The sequence below is a fragment of the Festucalex cinctus genome, chromosome 5 (genome assembly GCF_051991245.1).
Source record: "Festucalex cinctus isolate MCC-2025b chromosome 5, RoL_Fcin_1.0, whole genome shotgun sequence".
In the NCBI taxonomy this organism is placed as follows: domain Eukaryota; kingdom Metazoa; phylum Chordata; class Actinopteri; order Syngnathiformes; family Syngnathidae; genus Festucalex; species Festucalex cinctus.
Window position 1 is genome coordinate 23,863,771 of NC_135415.1, and position 18,528 is coordinate 23,882,298.

Below are 18,528 nucleotides of genomic sequence, written 5' to 3' on the forward strand. Positions count from 1 at the left end.
CTTCCAAAGCAAATAGAATATTGTGCGGTATGAGGACATAAATATGGTGGATATCACATGAAAGATTGGATTCCATTCTTTCATGAGGAAAAAAAAAGTATGTTTCGACCTTACTCCGTTCTTTAGTAATCACCATTTGAAATTAGGTCATTTGAGTGGCATAAGCGAAAATACAAAAATATTAAAAGAAAAACAAGCTTTTTGTGAAAAGATACATTGTTTTGCACAACAGTAACTTTGCCCAAGACGTTGCGCTGCCCATTGAGAGAAAAAACAAAACAAAACGCAATAAACGTAAATTAACGTTTTTGGCGGCATTCATTAGGATTTTAGAATACGTCATTAAACGTTTTTGGCGGTCAAAGAGTTAAAAGAAATTCATTGGCTAATTGATGATCAATAAAAAATTGACAAATTTACCAGCAGTCAAGTTAAGTCAACCCTGAAAAAAGCAAACTGAGAATTAAAAAAAAAAAAGATCAAATGTCTTCATACAAAGAACTAGGACTGGATTTAACATCAATATGCAAAGCATAACGGTACTATATTGCTACAAGCTAGTGATTTGTGATCCATTTGCAGATAAAAGCATATAGTTAATAAATGCCAAGACGTTGGTATTTCAAGCAATCATACAAAAAGGTAGAACAAAAACAACAAAGAATAACTAAAAAGGCTTCCTGACGATCAAACTCAGGGGGAAAAAAAAAGCCCCATACGTTCATTAAAGCAGATAGTAGACGAAAGACGCCATTTGACTAAGCTGCCGTAACTCAGAGGTGCTAAGAGTGCATTTGCAATTCAGGGTGGAGTGCCGTATCTCTTTCTTTTATTAGGATGTCGTCTGCCCATGGAGCTCATCATCTATCATTTGACACTAATTGCCATATAAGCATTATGCCAAAAACAAAATCCCCAAATGTGCATGTGATTCAAAATGACGATGTGCTACTTTTAGGTGTGTTTAACAGATTAGGTCAATAGTTTAAAAAAAAAAAAAATCATAAAAAAAAATCAATGATGATTAACTTTTGCCCAAAGGGATGGGGGAATGAATCGTTTTTCCCTCGAGTGATGTACAAAGATTTAGGACCATTATGACTTCCCTGTCCAAAATATGTTAGTTACATACCTACAACAGTAATCCAAATTTGTATTGCGCAACATTCCTAACCACAAAACATCATAGGACAGGAATTTCGGATACTGTCGACCGTGTGCCTCTCCTGCGTTGAATTTAAAGGGAATGAAAAGAAGCCGCTTCCATTCCGGAAAGCAAGTTGGCTGTGTTCACTCCCACAACGGCGCAAAAGGAAGTTTCTAACTGCAAGCGTCTATGAAAATACCAAAAGTGATTTACATTTCTGGTGCTAAAGCAGAGCACACATCATATTAGCTTTGGAACGTCTTTGTCGCTAAAATAAATACATTAATAAATAAATAAATAAAAAATAAAGGACATGACAATCATTTTGAAACTCACAATAGCGGTCACCGTTGTTCTTCATTTATCTTGAGCCAGTGGCTGACAGGCGGGATAAAAGGCCACTGTGCAGCAGTCTGACAAAAACATGGCTCGAGTCAAAGGTTTCCCGTGGTACACCATCTGTCTCCATCACTAATTTGGCTGCTGTTGTCCCACTGAAATACGCCTTAGCCCCAAAACACGCAATCGCACATACTTTTTGTGGTGTCACAGATGACAACAGAAATGTGCATTTCCATTAGGAGTGCGAGGATGCAAAATGTAAATTATTCAGAAACGATGCGAAAGTGAGAAAGTATTCGAATTGTGTGTCCTTGTGAAAAATCTCTTTAGTGTAATTGCCCCAAGTATGGTGGAAGCGGAACATTTGTGTCTGACTGTACCCTGACAGGTTTCACGGCAACAAAAGTTTCTCTTATATTTGGTTTAGTCCAATGCTTCTGAAATAGTGGGGCGACCAAATGACAAATGATACTCGTCGGGTGGGGGTTGGGGGATGGTTGGGGGGCGCGATGTTTTCTTCTTACTGGGGGGGCGTGGGCGCATGACAGAAAATAATTGAGAAGCACTGGTTTAGCCCCGAGTCGAGTGGTTAGCACGTCCGCTTCCCAGTTCTGAGGTCTCCGGTTCAAGTCCAGGCTCCGGCCTTCCTGGGTGGAGTTTGCATGTTCTCCCCGTGCCCGCGTGGGTCTTCTCCGGGTACTCCGGTCTCCTCCCACATTCCAAAGACATGCATGGCAGGTTAATTGGGCGCTCCGAATTGTCCCTAGGTGTGCGTGTGAGTGTGGATGGTTGTTGGTCTCTGTGTGCCCTGCGATTGGTTGGCAACCAGTCCAGGGTGTCCCCTGCCTACTGCCCAGAGCCAGCTGAGATAGGCGCCAGCACCCCCCGCGACCCTTGTGAGGAATAAGCGGTCAAGAAAATGGATGGATGGTTTAGCCCCTTCTGCTGTGGATTTTTGTACCCTCTGCAGCTACACTCAGCCTTTACTCAGAAATAATGACTTAAATTACTTGGAATTGTGACTATTGTGTGTCTTCTTTTTCTTCAGGGGCCCTCCAGAGTGACATCCTTTTCCATCATCCCCATCTCATCTCGTACACTAACTGCCCTCATGTCTTCCTTCACCACATCTATCAACCTTTACTCAGGACTTCCTTGAGCTCTTATTGCCTGCACTGTAAACCCAAACGTTCAAAATAATCAAATAGATTAAGTACAGTGTTGCCTCGCTATAACGCGGTTCACTTTTTGCAGCTTCACTGTTTTGCAGATTTTTTTGTACAATTTTGCATTTTTTCTTTACAGTAATATGCCTATTTTATAACATTTATGAAGGCTTGAACATTGAGAATGTTTAAACAAGAGAGAAATGTGAGAAAATGTAAATGACCTGATGAGAAAAAAGTGTAGAAAACATTTTGGTGAGGGGTTTTAGAACCTTAAAATGCATAATCAATGTAAAACATAAAGCCAACTACTTCGTGTACTACACTGTACACAATACTTAAAGTTGAATAAAAACTACTACTAACTTAACTTTTTTAAGTTGGTGTAATTTTGCATGCTTTTATGAGTAATTGTAAAAATTATTTTGATTATAGTGAACTATATTAGTTTTTGGGTATGGATAACTTAAAAACAAATTAGCTGTAACAATCATATGTAGTTATTTCGTGATTAAAACCTTGTTGTTATTGTTGCAAAAATTTTATATTTACAAATAAAATTTATATAGTACATATTTAAAATAATACTTAATTTATATAATGTAATATTTTGTTTTATTTTATGTTTTGTGTATGTTTCAGCCTGTGACCTTTGCGAGGAAAAGCGGCTAAGAAAATGGATGGATGGATGGATGTATATGTTTCATAATTTATTTTACTTATTAATTTGTAATTGGCTGGCAACCAGTTCAGTGTCTACCCCGCCTTACTTCCTGAAGAGGCTCCAGCATTCCTGTGACCCTTGTGAGGACACAGTGTACTTATGGTTTGAACTTCTGTTAACTTAATCCAGTAATGTTAAAAGTAAAATTTCTAAATTAGTAACTGAAAATAATTGAGTTGCTGTAACAGGAAGCTTCTAAGTAATTATGTATCAAAAATTAAACCATTTAACTCATTCACTCCCAGCCATTTTCACAGAAGCAATCCCGTTCGCTCCCGGCAGTTTTACTGGATTTTGACTGATTTTGCAAGGCCCACAGAACATTGTGTTCGATTGCTATAAAGGCATAGAACCTATCAAAAGAAAGATTAAAGTCTCTTCTTTCATCAGGAAAAAAAAAAAGTATGTTTCTATCTGTTTCCGTTTTGCAGCAATTCGCGTTAGAAGAGACCTAAGCCTTATGTATGCTCTAGCCTAAAAAAATAACAACAAAAAAACGTATAAATACGTCTTTGGGACACTTAGAACATAAAAAAAACGTATTTATACGTTATTGGGAGCAAATGAGTTAAATTCAGGAAAACTAACTTTTGAGTTGATCAACTCAAAAAAAAAATGAGGCAACTGATTACCTCACTTTTATTTTATTTTATTTTATTTTTTTAGTTCTGCTAATTTATTCGGGTTAACAGTGTGGCAGTTGAAATAGCAAATTTACGATGTAAATATGTACATAAAAATGTGTCACATTTTATTTGTCACCTCTGAGTGTCATGTCTTTTGAAATTCCACAACAACAGACTAAGTCCAGTACACATTCCAATGTTAGCCTGATGCATTAGGGGATTATCATTTTTGTACAATAGATTAAATGTGATTTAGAGTTATGCGTGTGCATTTTCATGTTTGTAATGGTCAGTAGCTACGTAAACAATATGTGAGTGCACGCGTGTGTGGGAATGTGCTGATGAAACAGCTGTTGTGCGTGTACGTGCGCGTGAGCGTAATATGTCACCTTGCTTTAAGAAGGTTGACTTTGACAGGGGGAGATCTATAATGACTTTAACACTCCCACTAGATGTTAAAAGCAAATGAGGAGAAGGTTGCCCGCGTGGCGATGGGGGGGCAAATGTCGGCCTGATGTTTGTGTGAGTGAGTTTGTGCGCGTGTGCGTCAGGTCCCCAACACACCACTCTCACTCCTCTGCAGTGGCGGTCTGGATGTTACCATGGCAACTCGAGGGCAGCGGCCTTGATGGTGGGGTGATCGCGCATTATTAATTGATTTGAGCGGGTGGGCGGGCGATTTGGTTTGAGAAGGGAGGTGGTAGGCTTTTGAGATGCAGCAAGGAAATGATGATAAATTGTGAGTGATAGGGTGTCAATGCTTTTAGAGTGTGACAAGTCCTATCATCATCACGGTTTAGGATTGAGGCTATATTTAGGTTGATATGTCAGACAAATTGGCAAAGCAAATTTGACTTGGTGTCAGTCAGTGTATACAAAGATGTCCCAATTAAATATTGTTCGAATCGAACACAAAACAAAAGAGGCTTAACTAAAAGCCCTCAAGGTCGTGCGTGTTTTCAAAAAGCAACGTTTCATGTTTGAATATCATCACTATCCATTTCTAACAGCTGCTAATGTTCCAAAATCGAACTCATATCCCGACTGGAGAGAAATGGATGCTAAAAGACATCAAGCTGTGCTGCTGCGCCGCCGCCCGCGTAGAAAGGAGGAGGGTCTTCACAGTTTAACTGAATGGTGGGAACTCACTCTGCACCCTGACATCACAAAAAACGATCGTGAAGTCGTCGGTATTGATCAACTCGGCCAGACTGCCCTTCAAGACATGTAATGGCCGTTTCCTGCTATCAGACTCCCAGAACAAAGGTTACGCTTCCACTTTGACTGTTAATTTCGCAGGAAATCTTGACACGCACATCAGAATACCCAACAAACCGTATATACCTTATTCGAAATAGCTATAAAATAACATTTACACAAGACATTTACCATATATTAACCCCAACAGAACCAAAAAATGACACAGGATTACATTTGTATCACTGGTGTCGGGACGAAATCTCATAGGTCAATTTTGGTAAATGTAACATTTTTTGGGGTATTATTATTATTATTATTATTATTATTATTATTCATTTATTAATTTTTTTTTAAAACAAATGACCAATATAAAATGCACAATTTTGGTAAATTTCACATTTTAGGGGTATTCTTCTTCTTCTTATTATTATTATTCATTTATTTATTTATTTTTTTTTTACAAATAATTGACCAATCTGAAATGCACAATTTTGGTAAATTTCACATTTTAGGGGTATTCTTCTTCTTCTTCTTCTTCTTCTTCTTATTAATATTATTATTATTATTATTCATTTATTTTTTTACAAATAATTGACCAATCTAAAATGCACAAATTTGGTAAATTTCACATTTTAGGGGTCTTCTTCTTCTTCTTATTTATTTATTAATTTATATATATGTATTAATTAATTAATTTATTAAATATTTATTTATTTATTTATTTATTTATTGTTTTTACAAATAACTGACCAATCGAAAATGCACAATTTTGGTAAATTTAACATGTATTTATTTCTTTATTTCTTTATTTATGTATTTATTTATTTATTTTTTTTAAACAAATAATTGACCAATCTAAAGTGCACAATTTTGGTAAAATTCACATTTTTAGGGGGATTATTTTAACAAATAATTGACCAATCTTTCATTTCTTTTTTCTTTTAAAGAATTAAATACAAAATTTGAACTAAATCTAAAGTGTTAAAAATGGCTGACTCTCTTTGATGATGCAATATTTATGGTTGAACAAACGTGCCGTTTTTTGGGGGCAAGTGACTATTTTGGAGCTACAAAGTTTTTGATACCAGTGACGTACATGTCACCAGAGAATAAAGAAGCATATGCCTTGGTAGCCTAACTCAACCAGCAGCAGCTGCAGTCATTTAACATGCAGATGAGTTTGACGATCATGCATCAGGTGGTACAGTTGAGAACCTTTCAGAAGTGGTTAGACATACTTGTAACTACTTTCTGTGAAAGGCGATGAGCCTCAAAGCGTCGCCGTGCTGCAGCGCTATGACGACTATTGCAAAAATATTCCTGCGGCAGTAAAATTCTCTTCTCTCGATGAATTTTCTCTTGCTCGGCTACTCGGCGGCAAACACAATTCTCGGTCCGAGACAGTGGAAGTGGGAAGTCGCCGTGAGGTGAGAGGTGGAGGGGGAGTAATTGGAGTGACTCATAGAACATGATGGAAAATAGAGTGAGAAATCGAGAATAGGTTCTGTCGAGATGGAGGTCTGACAACAAAATCAGGCAGTGAGGGCGGCAAGAAGACAAAAGGATGAAATAGACAAACAGAAGAGGCGTGTAGACTAAAATGAGCTGAGAAGGAGAAGATGAGCACAGTAGATGGACATGTAGCGCTAAAATGAGTTTGTTTCCTCTGAAATGAACGTGTGACTGTCAGCTCCTTAAATGAGAACAACACTGGGCTGACAGCTCACTTACTGGCTTCGTAACGCTGACATCATCGGCTGTCCGCCGCTTCGGATTCACCCTGGATCATATTTTCCCTGTACTTCTTAAAATTTTACATCTTCAGGAAAGAGTGTCAGATTGGTTTGGCGGATGCATCTGGAGGCAGATGGGCTTGAAAGTTGCCTTTTAAGGGGAAACTGCATTTCCGGTTCAATTCTCCAGATGGGTTAACGATTTGGCTCAAACCATACACCAAAGTTAAGATTGGATTTGTACCTCGATACCCATCACATGGTTTGATACACAAATTTTTTTATTTTTTTTTTATATAACCACATAATATAATACAGTATTCCATTTGATCAATTTTATATACAGTACGAAACAAATACAATACAATACAATGCAATATAAATATACAATATACAGTATATTATTTTTTTATTATTTTAAGTTTAATACACATTGATTTTACTGATGCAGCTTTCCTGCAAATGAGCCAGAAATAACACTGATATCTTACGCTAGCTAGTTTATTAACTTATTAATATACATTTGCCAGAACAGACTGCGCTGTGTTTTCTTCTGTGGCGTCTTTGACAATGCACTTATTTTATTTATGTATTTATTTATTTATTTATTTATTTATTTTTTAAAGTACTTGGGACAAACCGTCTGGGGCGTTTCTTATACCACTGTTCTGAACGAGCTTGGAAGGTCGGAACTTTCACGGTCATACTTAGCTATGTTTCTTCACCTACTCCAGTTTGAGAACAACAAGAATGACATCACAAAGGTCCAGACATCACCTAAAGGATTAAAGATTGACATCACATAGCCTAAAAGTGGTTGAAGCTAGATGATGGTTATATGATTGTTACATCAGTTAAAAACGGACACTTGTTATATCAGTACAAAACAGATACTTGACCTCACGGTTGTGAACCCAACTTAACCGGTCATGACTCAAACTTAACCCTGGCGTGACCCCAGACCCCATGACACCACGGAGCTGGTTACATTACAGTGTGTGCCTATCAACCTGCGTCAGTCCTGAATAGTTCCGCTTTAATTTTATACCTACACAGTGGTATAAAATAATAATTAAATAATATTTAATATTAAAATTAATAATAAAAATACCCTAAAAATTTTCAGATCGCGCCGTTCTGGGCGCTCGCATATGTGACACTTCAGCATGGCCACTCGAAAAAGTCACCGCTCGCCACTGAGTTTAAATGCAGTATTAACTAATTAGCATAGAATTAGCAGTGGCCACAGTTTTGCTCACTCGGGTTAGACGACCGTCTGAAGAATGAATACTTGCATGATAGGCTGTTGGAGGAGGCTTGCTGAAGACATTTATTTTTCAATGGTACAATCAGGCATGTGTTCTTAGTATTTTTTTAATCAACTTAAAATACTACTACTACGATTTATATTAATTTCGGTAGCACTGTGAGCTCCAGTGGCTCTAAGTGGACGTGTGGTTCTTGCATTACAAAGACGACACAGGTTCATGTCTCAGAATAATGCGTTTTTTTGGTTTTGTATTGTTTCAGGCTTAGTGAGCGGAGTTTCATAATAGCCAAGACAGTAGCTCAAGAAGGATTCTCCTTTGAAAGAGATTAACCATGAAATTATGATTATGGTCTTTACTGTTATGTGACCCACATTAATATGAGAATAAGTCAATATCACACATCCTCAATGGGGTTGTTTAATGGACTGTGGCTAGTGGACTCTCTCCATCACGCAACCGTGCTGCTTTTCAATACATGAGCCTTTGGAAATGGCCGGCTAACTGTCGCTTTTACGCACTGAAATCAGGAGCATTGTTCTCAAAAGCGAGCAAGAGCGAGAAAGAGACTTTCTACCCTCAGGCTAACAAACCAGCCCATGCCAAACTGTAGTCACTCACTGGTACCATGTTCGCAAATGAATTCCAATACAGGCTGAACGGCGACGTAAACAACATCTCCCATTGCTGCCTGATTACAACAGTGTTTGTCACATTTACTTCCTTTCCCCAAGAGCAATTATAAACTGTTTTATGACAAAGTACTGCAGGGAAAAAAAAGCAAAGGCACAAAGTAACACCTGGAACATTGAGGCAGATTTGTCGGAAATATTCTAACAAGGATGTGTGAAAATAATAAACATACAATTATGAGCTGGAAAAAAAGATGGGTGGTAAAATAAAACAATGTTGTCAAAGCATAATTGACATTTTACACCGAAATCAGCATCATCTAAAGGCTACATTAACCATTTTGACTCAACCTTTGTTGTCTATCATCGATTTGTTATGTTCTTTACTTCGGTGGTTCGGTGGTACTGTTATTTAATACAAAATAATAGTGATCAGCATACCCTGTCATTTTCTACAGCACATTACAAAAATAAACCTTTTCAATTATCAACAATATGTTCATAACAAAGTTTGGGCCCCCGTTGATTTAACGTATAATTTCAGGCTATTCCATTAGAATCTCAAACTTTACAGCCCACTGAGATGACCTATTGTTACAATTCACTACTTGCTTGGGAAAAAAACAAGTTGTTCAATTTATGAATGATACCATTTTATTATCAACTTCAGAATGACAAACACATACTAAATAGATTTGTTTATACCAATAAATTGTTTCCACACAGAGACAAAAAGCTGTGATAAACAGAACTGACACACGACTGAGTCATTTTGTTGATTTGTCAAGCACGGTAGCGGGTCACTGTGTAGTCATCAAGAGCGGCAAGATTAATCAGCGGCATGCACCCAATTATTGAAAAGGGGCTCATCTTATTAAAGAATTGTTGTGGTTTTTTTTTGGATAAAAGCTAGAAGAACAAGGCTGGAGCCCAGCTCCACATCAATCGACGTCAAGACGTTCAGCACTGCTGGCGCATACTTGATTCAGCTTTTGATCAAGGTTTATTCCTGGTGCAAAATTCTACACTCCCTGGTGACCATCCTTGTTGTATGAAGACACACTTTTATAGCGTGGAAAACATGCTGACCTCTGTGTTACACCGTCACAATGTGTGCCGAGTGCTTAAAATGATTATGAAGAGGGACGATTCTCGCTGACCCAGACACATTAGACAGAGCTGAGAACAATGATGATTAAATATTAATCAGCAATACTGCAGCTGGTGACGCTGATTGTTGAGTGCAAGAAACTACTACTAACACACATTGAAAGCAGAAATACAGACATTCAGTTCACTAACTTAATTGGTTTCCAATCGGGAACGTTCAGGTTCCAAATTGAAATGAATAGAAATACTGTAATTAGTTCCATCCCAAGAATAAAGCTACGGCTACCTTGTTTTTACCTACGTGTAGTTAAAAAGTAATTCAGTGCAATGGAGAAATAAGTGAAAACTCTTTTCATGAGCAAAAAACTGTGAAAAATCTTAGCCTTTTCAAATGTAGCATTGCTAACAATAACACCAACAAGTTCATCATCATGGGAAACCAAACTGATGGTGAACCATCCTTTTTGTGAACTGAGGTTCCACTCGATGTCGGTCAGTTTCAGTGATTGCATTGTGCTATAAGAGATAATTAAGAGTGCCAATGGGAAATTATCTATTTTCACTTGATTGGTCAAAATATAAATAGTCCAAATATTTTTTTCAGCTTTCTATACCAGCTATAATATTTTGCATAATTATTGGCAGAACAATTAAATGGTCTTCCACTAGCTCCATCCATCCATCCATCCATCCATTTTCTTGACCGCTTATTCCTCACCAGGGTTGTGAGGGGTGCTGGAGCCTATCTCAGCTTTCTTTGGGCAGTAGGCGGGGTAAACCCTGGACTGGCTGCCAGCCAATCGCAGGGCTCATTATTTATTATTTGTGAAATTTTATTTGCGAGTGACATTTTGTTCATGTAAAATATTGTATTTGTCTTGACACAATCAAATTTGGGAAACACTGGCTCTACTTCCATGTATATTTGACATACCTAAAATGGCTGTGCGGACACTGACATACAGTAACATAATGCAACCCGCAGTAGTTGTCCAAATTGAACAGAAAGAGCTCATCATTGTGCAGTGACAACACGGAACTACATAAATGTATAAATAATAAAAAATATCAATGAAAAGTTATGTACGCTTTAGTTGGCCTGGGCTGACTGTTTACGGATTTAATTGAAAGTAACTTACACAGCATTGCACTAGTAGTACCACTAGCTAATTCTTTCAAATATATCTTCTATCTGATTTTAATCCAGATTTGTAAGAGGCCATTTCAGATCGGAACATATTCAATACAATTCAACACCTCCCCCAACCATATATCCCAATTATGCTATTTTAGAGCAAAAGAAAAAACATATTGTAACTATTCCCCTTCCAGTGTAAGCCTTTTACTCTTTCTAGTGTGTAAAATAGAATGGTTACTTAAAACATGGCCAATACCACTGTTGAATTCAAAGCACAGGACAACATGCATGGAAGAACTGATTGCATTCAACTTTAACGGTTCCGCTGCATAAGAAGGCATAAAAACCAGAGAGCAATACAGGATTAAGAACACAAAGGAAACCAGGACACAGAAAACAAGGCTGTGATCCCGTAGTGCTAGTCATGGAGTCGCCACGCTCTCGTTTCTACACGGAAGTCGGGATGAAACGTCTTCGGTCTCATAAGCAAACTTAGCAAAGCTCAGTAATACCGATAAGTGTTGGGAGGATTCCGTGTGTTAGCTAAGTTTTCAATTAGGCCTCATTAAGGCAGAGTGGGTGGGTGAAAGCGGAGCAGATCATCAAAGCCGGAACAGGATAAACAACACGTTCAAGTCAAATGTTCATTAACCGTCATTAACACAGTGAGAGGGAGACCTTGCCATCATTAATTGGGAATAATAAAGATTTAATGAAAGCAATAAGTGTGTGGGCTGCATTTGAGTGATAGATTGCCAGTGACAGATACATAAACATTACCTTATGGATGTTATACATACAAGGTCTGCACGGCCTGTTTACAAGCACTCTGCACTCTGGGACTCAAAACGCGAGATTTACTCGGACAAAAGCAGTTTTATGTGCACCTCAACGATGCATTTTATTTTATCTATATTGTAGCTATTTTACAGAATAAACTCAGATGCTTATTGGGTTTTTCTTCAAGGTCGGCAATAACAAAACTTTCACAAGTCAGTTCATCGATAGATTTTTAAACTGTAATGTATTTCTGACAAATTTATTGCCCTGGGCGCTGCTTGCCAGAATACTAAAAGCATTGAAAAAACAGTTTGTAAGAGCCATACACGGCTAACTTTGTTTCCAGTGGTCCCTGCAGCACTTTAATACAATCTGAGGAGAACTTTGAGTGGGAGAAATTGTTTCAACACAAGCGGCAATAGTTTAACCTCAATTTATTGTTTGGCTAAGATATGAAAAGAAAATAAGTAAGCTGTCAAGTGAACAATGACAAAAGCAAGCTTGGGTGGCTTAAAATGTAAATTCAGTGAAACCTCCCTGAGGTCATTAAATTCAGAAAGCCATTTAAATTTTCAGCAGTCACGAGGATGAATGAGCATAACAAAGATGCTATTGGCAGGTTTTTGTTAGAATTTTTTTGCAGGAATCAATGCAGGAAGAACATGCAGGTCGGATCCTGGATCCAAAGTAAAACAAGAATAACGAAAAATATCAATGTCAATAATGTGTGGCGGAAGCATTGATCATACTGTATGTGATTCAAAGACTAACTACATGTTAAATATTGACAGCAAAAAGCAGCAACACACTTTTTTTTTTTTTTTTTTTTTTTTTAAGTCCCAGTGTGTCATAAGTTAAATATTAGCCTATTATAAAACTGAGTATTTGGTCCCACTCGAAATACAGTTAAATTTACCCTAAATAGTGTCACATTTACTCTACAGAATTTAATGTGTGGTTTTACATTAATTCCAATATTTTACTCGAGTAAATATCTGTTACAAGATTCATAGCAAATAGTAGATAAATATAAGAGAAAAGATTTTAAATACAGGATTTAAACAAACAAACTACTTCTCAATTTACAGCTATGGGGTTCTCTTAATGTGTGGTGGTGATTTTTTTCCTAAACCCCCACGCCCCCAGCCTATATTTTGCCATTTTGTGTTTGTTTTGTAAACAGCGGGACGTTTCTGTGGAAAGACAGTGTTTATACCCCTCCAGCCAATCGCAGAGCGGGGGGTGGAGTGTCGCAAACGGGGCCAGGCGAATTTGTCAAGTGTGTGATGTCACTCCCGCGGCAATTTGACAGCACGCACAGATAATTTTTCTTTTTTTTCCCACTCACTCACTCACTCACTCACTCACTCACTCACAGAAGCTTACATGTGTGAATGCGTGAGTGAAAAAACAAATCAGTGCATGCTGTCAAATTGCCGCGGGAGTGACGTCACAGGCTAGGGGGGTGGGGGTTTTGGAAAAAATCACCACCAGACATTAAAGAAGCCCATAGCTGTAAATTGAGAAGTAGTTTGTTTGTTTAAATCCTGTATTTAAAAAGCGCCTTTTCCTGAGTGAAAACGGCAGATCGGACCTTTAACAGCAATTAGATATAAACATAAAAATACATATATAAAGGGGGTTTCCATCCAACTATATGTTTTTGAATTTTCAAGAATTGCGTAAATATCTTGATTGGAAACGTGAGGAATTAGGGGGGGAAAAGGCCTCTAATTTGCAAAAAAAAATTCCGGCTTTGGGCGATTTTACAGTGTATCGATAAAAGGAAAATGCTAATTTTGACTATGGACACTGTCATATTGCATTATATCATAGTGCAGTCTTCTCTCCTCTCAATATTCTTAAAATAATAACAAATGGAAACAGGCGAAATTTGCATCTTCCACATTTTCACTAAATTCACTTAAAATTTTTTCAACATTTAGATGGAAACCACAAGGGAGAGAGAGAGAGAGAGAGAGAGAGAGAGAGAGAGAGAGAGAGAGAGAGAGAGAGAGAGAGAGAGAGAGAGAGAGAGAGAGAGAGAGAGAGAGAGAGAGAGATATCATTTCCTCTCAGGACTTCAAAACAACTTGTGTGTAGCTGTCAGTTGAAATTAGCAGACTATCCCTTTACATTTTTCTGACTCTGGCAAATCTGCAGGCTGTCTCCATCCACCAGAAAAAAGACCCCACACAAACACGAAAGCACACCGTCAGCCGCTGCAATTGTTCTCCTGCTGCAGCAAACACACTCAAGATGGAGGCGCTTCACCTGACCTCTAGCAATGGCTTCTTCTTCACAACAAAGTGGTTGAAAATGAGGATGTTAGAGGAGGCTGTCTATTTCTAAAGACAATGGCCTCCCCCCCACTACCTCCAAAGTGTCAGAGACAATCAGTCCTTCCTCATCTCGAAAAATACGTCCGGGGAGCTGCAGGTAGTCGCTGAGAGAAAGGAAGTTAAATAGTGTGGTAAACATACAGAAGGAAAAAAAACAAAACACGGTATACTCTTCCTTTGTAGTTATGGCAGAAGATTACTTTGTAGCCAATTGATATTTTCTCATGACGTTAGGAATAATTTTGATTCATGAGAGCATCTGTTTGACATTAAGATCTCTGACAAAACAAATATTGAGGGAGAATAGGATTACCGTATTTTCTGCACTATAAGGCGCACCTAAAAGCCTTAAATTTTTTCAAAAGCTGACCATGCGCCTTATATATGGATCAATATTGAGCCGCAACAGGTCTCGCTGTCAAGACGCTATCGGTGACCCTGCACGATTGATGACGCGCATATGCAGAAGATCCCGCCATCTTGGATCGCTAGCTAATACTAATACTTTACCTCAGAGAAAATAATAAAACAGCTGTTTATTAATTTTGGGAGTGAATTGAGTTGTCAGAAAGCTGGTTTGTAATCTATTAATAAAGTTTGACTGACCTAGCTGACTGTTTTGTTGACATTCCCTTTAGCGCAGCACCATCTAATGAATGCATAATGTAACCCCAGCCTCTACTATAGCGCCTTATATATGAAAAAAGTTTTAAAATATGTCATACATTGAAGGTGCTCCTTATAATGAGGTGCGTCTTATAGTGCGGAAAATACGGTACACTATCCAATAAATTCATCTCTGTCTTTAAATACTTGACTAAATGTGAGTAATTGACAACACGATTATATTTATTTTTACTTTTTTTCTGAGCGCAAATCCTGTGTAGCTTAACTGTTAAATATAAATATTGGCAGATAAATTAACTTCAAAGGAAAATGAAATTCACGCAATGACAGAGACCCAAAATGAATAAGCAAGAAGGTTGCCAAAGTAAAGAATGATTTAAGGACTGTAAAGAAACACGTTGGACACAAATGTGTTTCTTTTCCCCTGTTGTTGTTGCCCTTACTTTGCACTGTCATTGTACATGAATTAAATATAAATAAAGAGACGAGACAAGAGATGACTGACACAAACCCGAGAAGTGCAGCTTTGTCTCTACAATGAATGTGTGTTGTAAAACCATGAATGCTACAGGCAGATGTTGGCCTTTTATAAAATATGTCCCATTTCATCTGTGTGTGTGTGTGTGTGTGTGTTTAAAATCCCATATGCACATTTGCACTCTGCATCACCCCTTCCAATATTCCCTCTAAGTTTTGTACTAAAGCCAGTATCAAAGTACATTAAATAACATCAATATTTGTTTACTCGATGGCAACATCTCAGCCTGTGATAGATATGTGAAGGCCAATCAGTTGTGTAAACAAACTGTAGTGTGATTGCTTTGTGGTTTCTTTGGTGGGGGAAAAAAAAACAAAAAAAAACAATTAGCCATATGGCCTCCTAATTAGCATCTTGTTGATATCGATAATGAGCAACATATTAATTCTGCTTGGAAACATTCGTAAAAGAAAAAGTCTCTCTCAAAACATGCCAAATGTTTGCTCTGCTAATCACACTGAAAATCTAACACCATTTAACTTGTATAGAATTTGAATAGAACGGTGACAGCCCAATGACGGTAACGGGATTCTATATTTTATCTGTTCTTGTAATGATCCCTGTGCACAATCATTAAAAGCGAAAGCTGTGCTATAAAGACACAAGCACTCCATGCGCAGGCCACCAAGAAACCCTTTGGATTTATACGACTGCAGCTGCAATGCGGGACTGTGCTTGTGAGGCATCTGAGGACCGACGAGGAAACAGCCGCGGCAAGGCTCATGAATGGATCAGTAAAATAAATAATGTAGTTTGTGAGGCCATTGTTGACGCAAGTTATTTGTAATTCTCTGTATGCATCATCAGATTTGGGTGTGTAAATGTGTAAAATAATCACTGATAGGTGAATCTTTCGCAGTTTGTGCTCCTTTGATTGATGATAATTCACTTCCAGGAGTTCGTCAATCATGTATAATTTGAGTGAGCTGATGTTCCGTTTGACAAGGTGATCTTGTTTTGTGGGTAACACGGTGAAGCAGTAGCTTTTATTTATTTATTTATTTATTTATTTATATATTTGTATAGAACCCAGCAAAGCAGGATCAGACCCTTGGCACCCCCCAAGCATGTGATGCAAGTATACTGCTGATGAAGGAGTGCCTGAATGTCTTCAGGACGGGACCTTCTTCACACATGTGAAGTTTGATCCAGCTGTGACATTACGGAGTTCAGTTATTAAAGTTTCACTTTTTAAGGAGACAATATTTTGTGCTATTACCGGTCACAGCGCATTCTTAGTGAATATACCCCTTAGACTAGTGGGGCTGCATAGAACGTACTGTCAAGAAATTTTTGGGGGGTTAATTTAAAGTGAATCACTTCAAAGATTTTCAAAATTAACAAGTAGGACTCTACAGTTTTGCTGAAAATCAAATCTACAGTACTCTATATTCTCTCCAGGAACTATAATGCTAAATCCTATCTTGGTTGACAGTTCAGCAGCGCTAAACAAGACAATGCACTCACCATTGTCCAAGCTTTTTTTTTTTTTTTTTGCTTTGTCCCGACCACAAATGGAAGCTGGCTTTGCCGTTTATGTTACGTCGGTTCCACATTGTAACATTGGACGACATATGCCATCAATAACATTGAGTTAGCAATTGCAGCATGTAGGTAGTAGGACTACATTTCCCATGATACTTAGACACGGAAGCTGGAAGTAGTTCTAGTTCTGGTATGACGAAAACACACCTGCTAGCAATTAGATGCCGATGAGAATGCAAATGTGAATGTTTAAGTAAATAAGAAGGTATTTAACTGTTAAATTCGTGTTTATTAATGTGTATGAATCATGATGCAACTGTGTGATTGACAAGCCAAACGATTGGCTTCCTGACTGGACTTGGGGACAAAAACAAGACGCCAGGATAAGTCCTGCGAAAAAGGGTGAAAAAAAACCCAATGTGGCCGGTGAAATCCTCCGGGACTCCGTGTCAATATTTCTTAAGACCGTCAGATGATTTGTGAATCTCAGTGAAGAAAGGGCTGATGCTAATGCTAAGCAACGTAGCTTCACACAGGCTGAGTGAGTGCAAACTGCCTCCTGGAAGATATACAGAACTCACAATTTAATCTGCTATTAGATGCCGGCTGCCCTAAAAAGACAATTTTCAAGCATCCCTGAAGGCAGAATTTTATCAAAGTGGACATATTCTATTTTGTCAAACTGAATTTAAAGTGCTGATTGAAAACCTGTATGACCTTTAGACAAGGAGAGAATAAATAAGAGAATTCCTCTCAGGAAAGTTATTCATTTTTTACACGCGCTAGCCTCAGACGCAGGGCGGCCAAATTTGTGAAGTCGAATTACACCGATTTGCATGTCAATTGTGTCTTGAAAGAACCAAACAACGATGCCACCGAGTGTTGACTTGAGGGAGTGGCTCCTACCTCTGTGAGAAAATGTCTCTGTAGGGGCTGCCGTGCTGCATGGCGATGCCGTAGCCGCGGTCCGGCGCATTGCTGCCCACCGTGTAGAAGGAGCAATCCTCGTCATTGTTGGCCACGTACTCCAGCACCGCCGCATCCCACACGAAGCCGAAGCGGCCGTACTTCACCTGAAACAAAACGTTAATGGCTTTTTAGTCAAGCCTGGCGCTTATGTCAAGAGATGGGACATCTTTTGTGAGCGAATGATTGAAACATTTCCGTCGATCAGATGGATCGGGGGCTGCGCGCACATTCCAGACGGCCGCCAAGGACTAATTCATCACAGACAATATTTCATAAGCGCGCCGCAGCAAGGTTATTCTTCTCTTCTGAGATAGCAAATTTAAATGGAAAAACAACTTCACTGCTTATCGCTCCCTCTCGACTCGAAATGTAGGAGTGTTATTGGCTTACTGGCTCGTTTTATCCCCCCTTTGCGGGCTATGTGTGAAGTGGTACCTCCATGTCTGGATCTTTCGACCAACAAAATATGCCTCAAATGTTGTACAAATTATGCGTGACATCCAGTTGCACTTTATACGGCATCTTTTGTTCCGATTGTTCTTGGATGCTGAGGGCAAGCCTGTTCTTGTGTCATAATTCATGATCAGCATCTGCTCCATAATAGCCGAGGTAGTTGCGCGCACAGCCTCGTGGTAACATTAAACACACCTAATGTTTATGCAGAGAAATAAAAAGTAAAGAAACAAACAACTCAGCGGTGA

General features: G+C 38.4%; 1 protein-coding gene across 8 annotated transcripts in view; it reads right to left on the bottom strand.

Moving 5' to 3' along the window:
• The window catches only part of grid2 (glutamate receptor, ionotropic, delta 2), a 475,459-nt gene that overhangs the window by 17,946 nt on the left and 438,985 nt on the right, over positions 1-18,528 (bottom strand). For all 8 annotated transcript variants that reach the window (XR_013283658.1, XR_013283660.1, XR_013283659.1 and 5 more), the window contains one exon: positions 17,765-17,931. Coding sequence is in view for 5 of the 8 variants with exons in the window: in XM_077522426.1 (XP_077378552.1) it covers positions 17,765-17,931 (167 nt within the window). In the remaining 3 variants the exon portion in view is untranslated. The remainder of the gene's footprint in view (positions 1-17,764; positions 17,932-18,528) is intronic.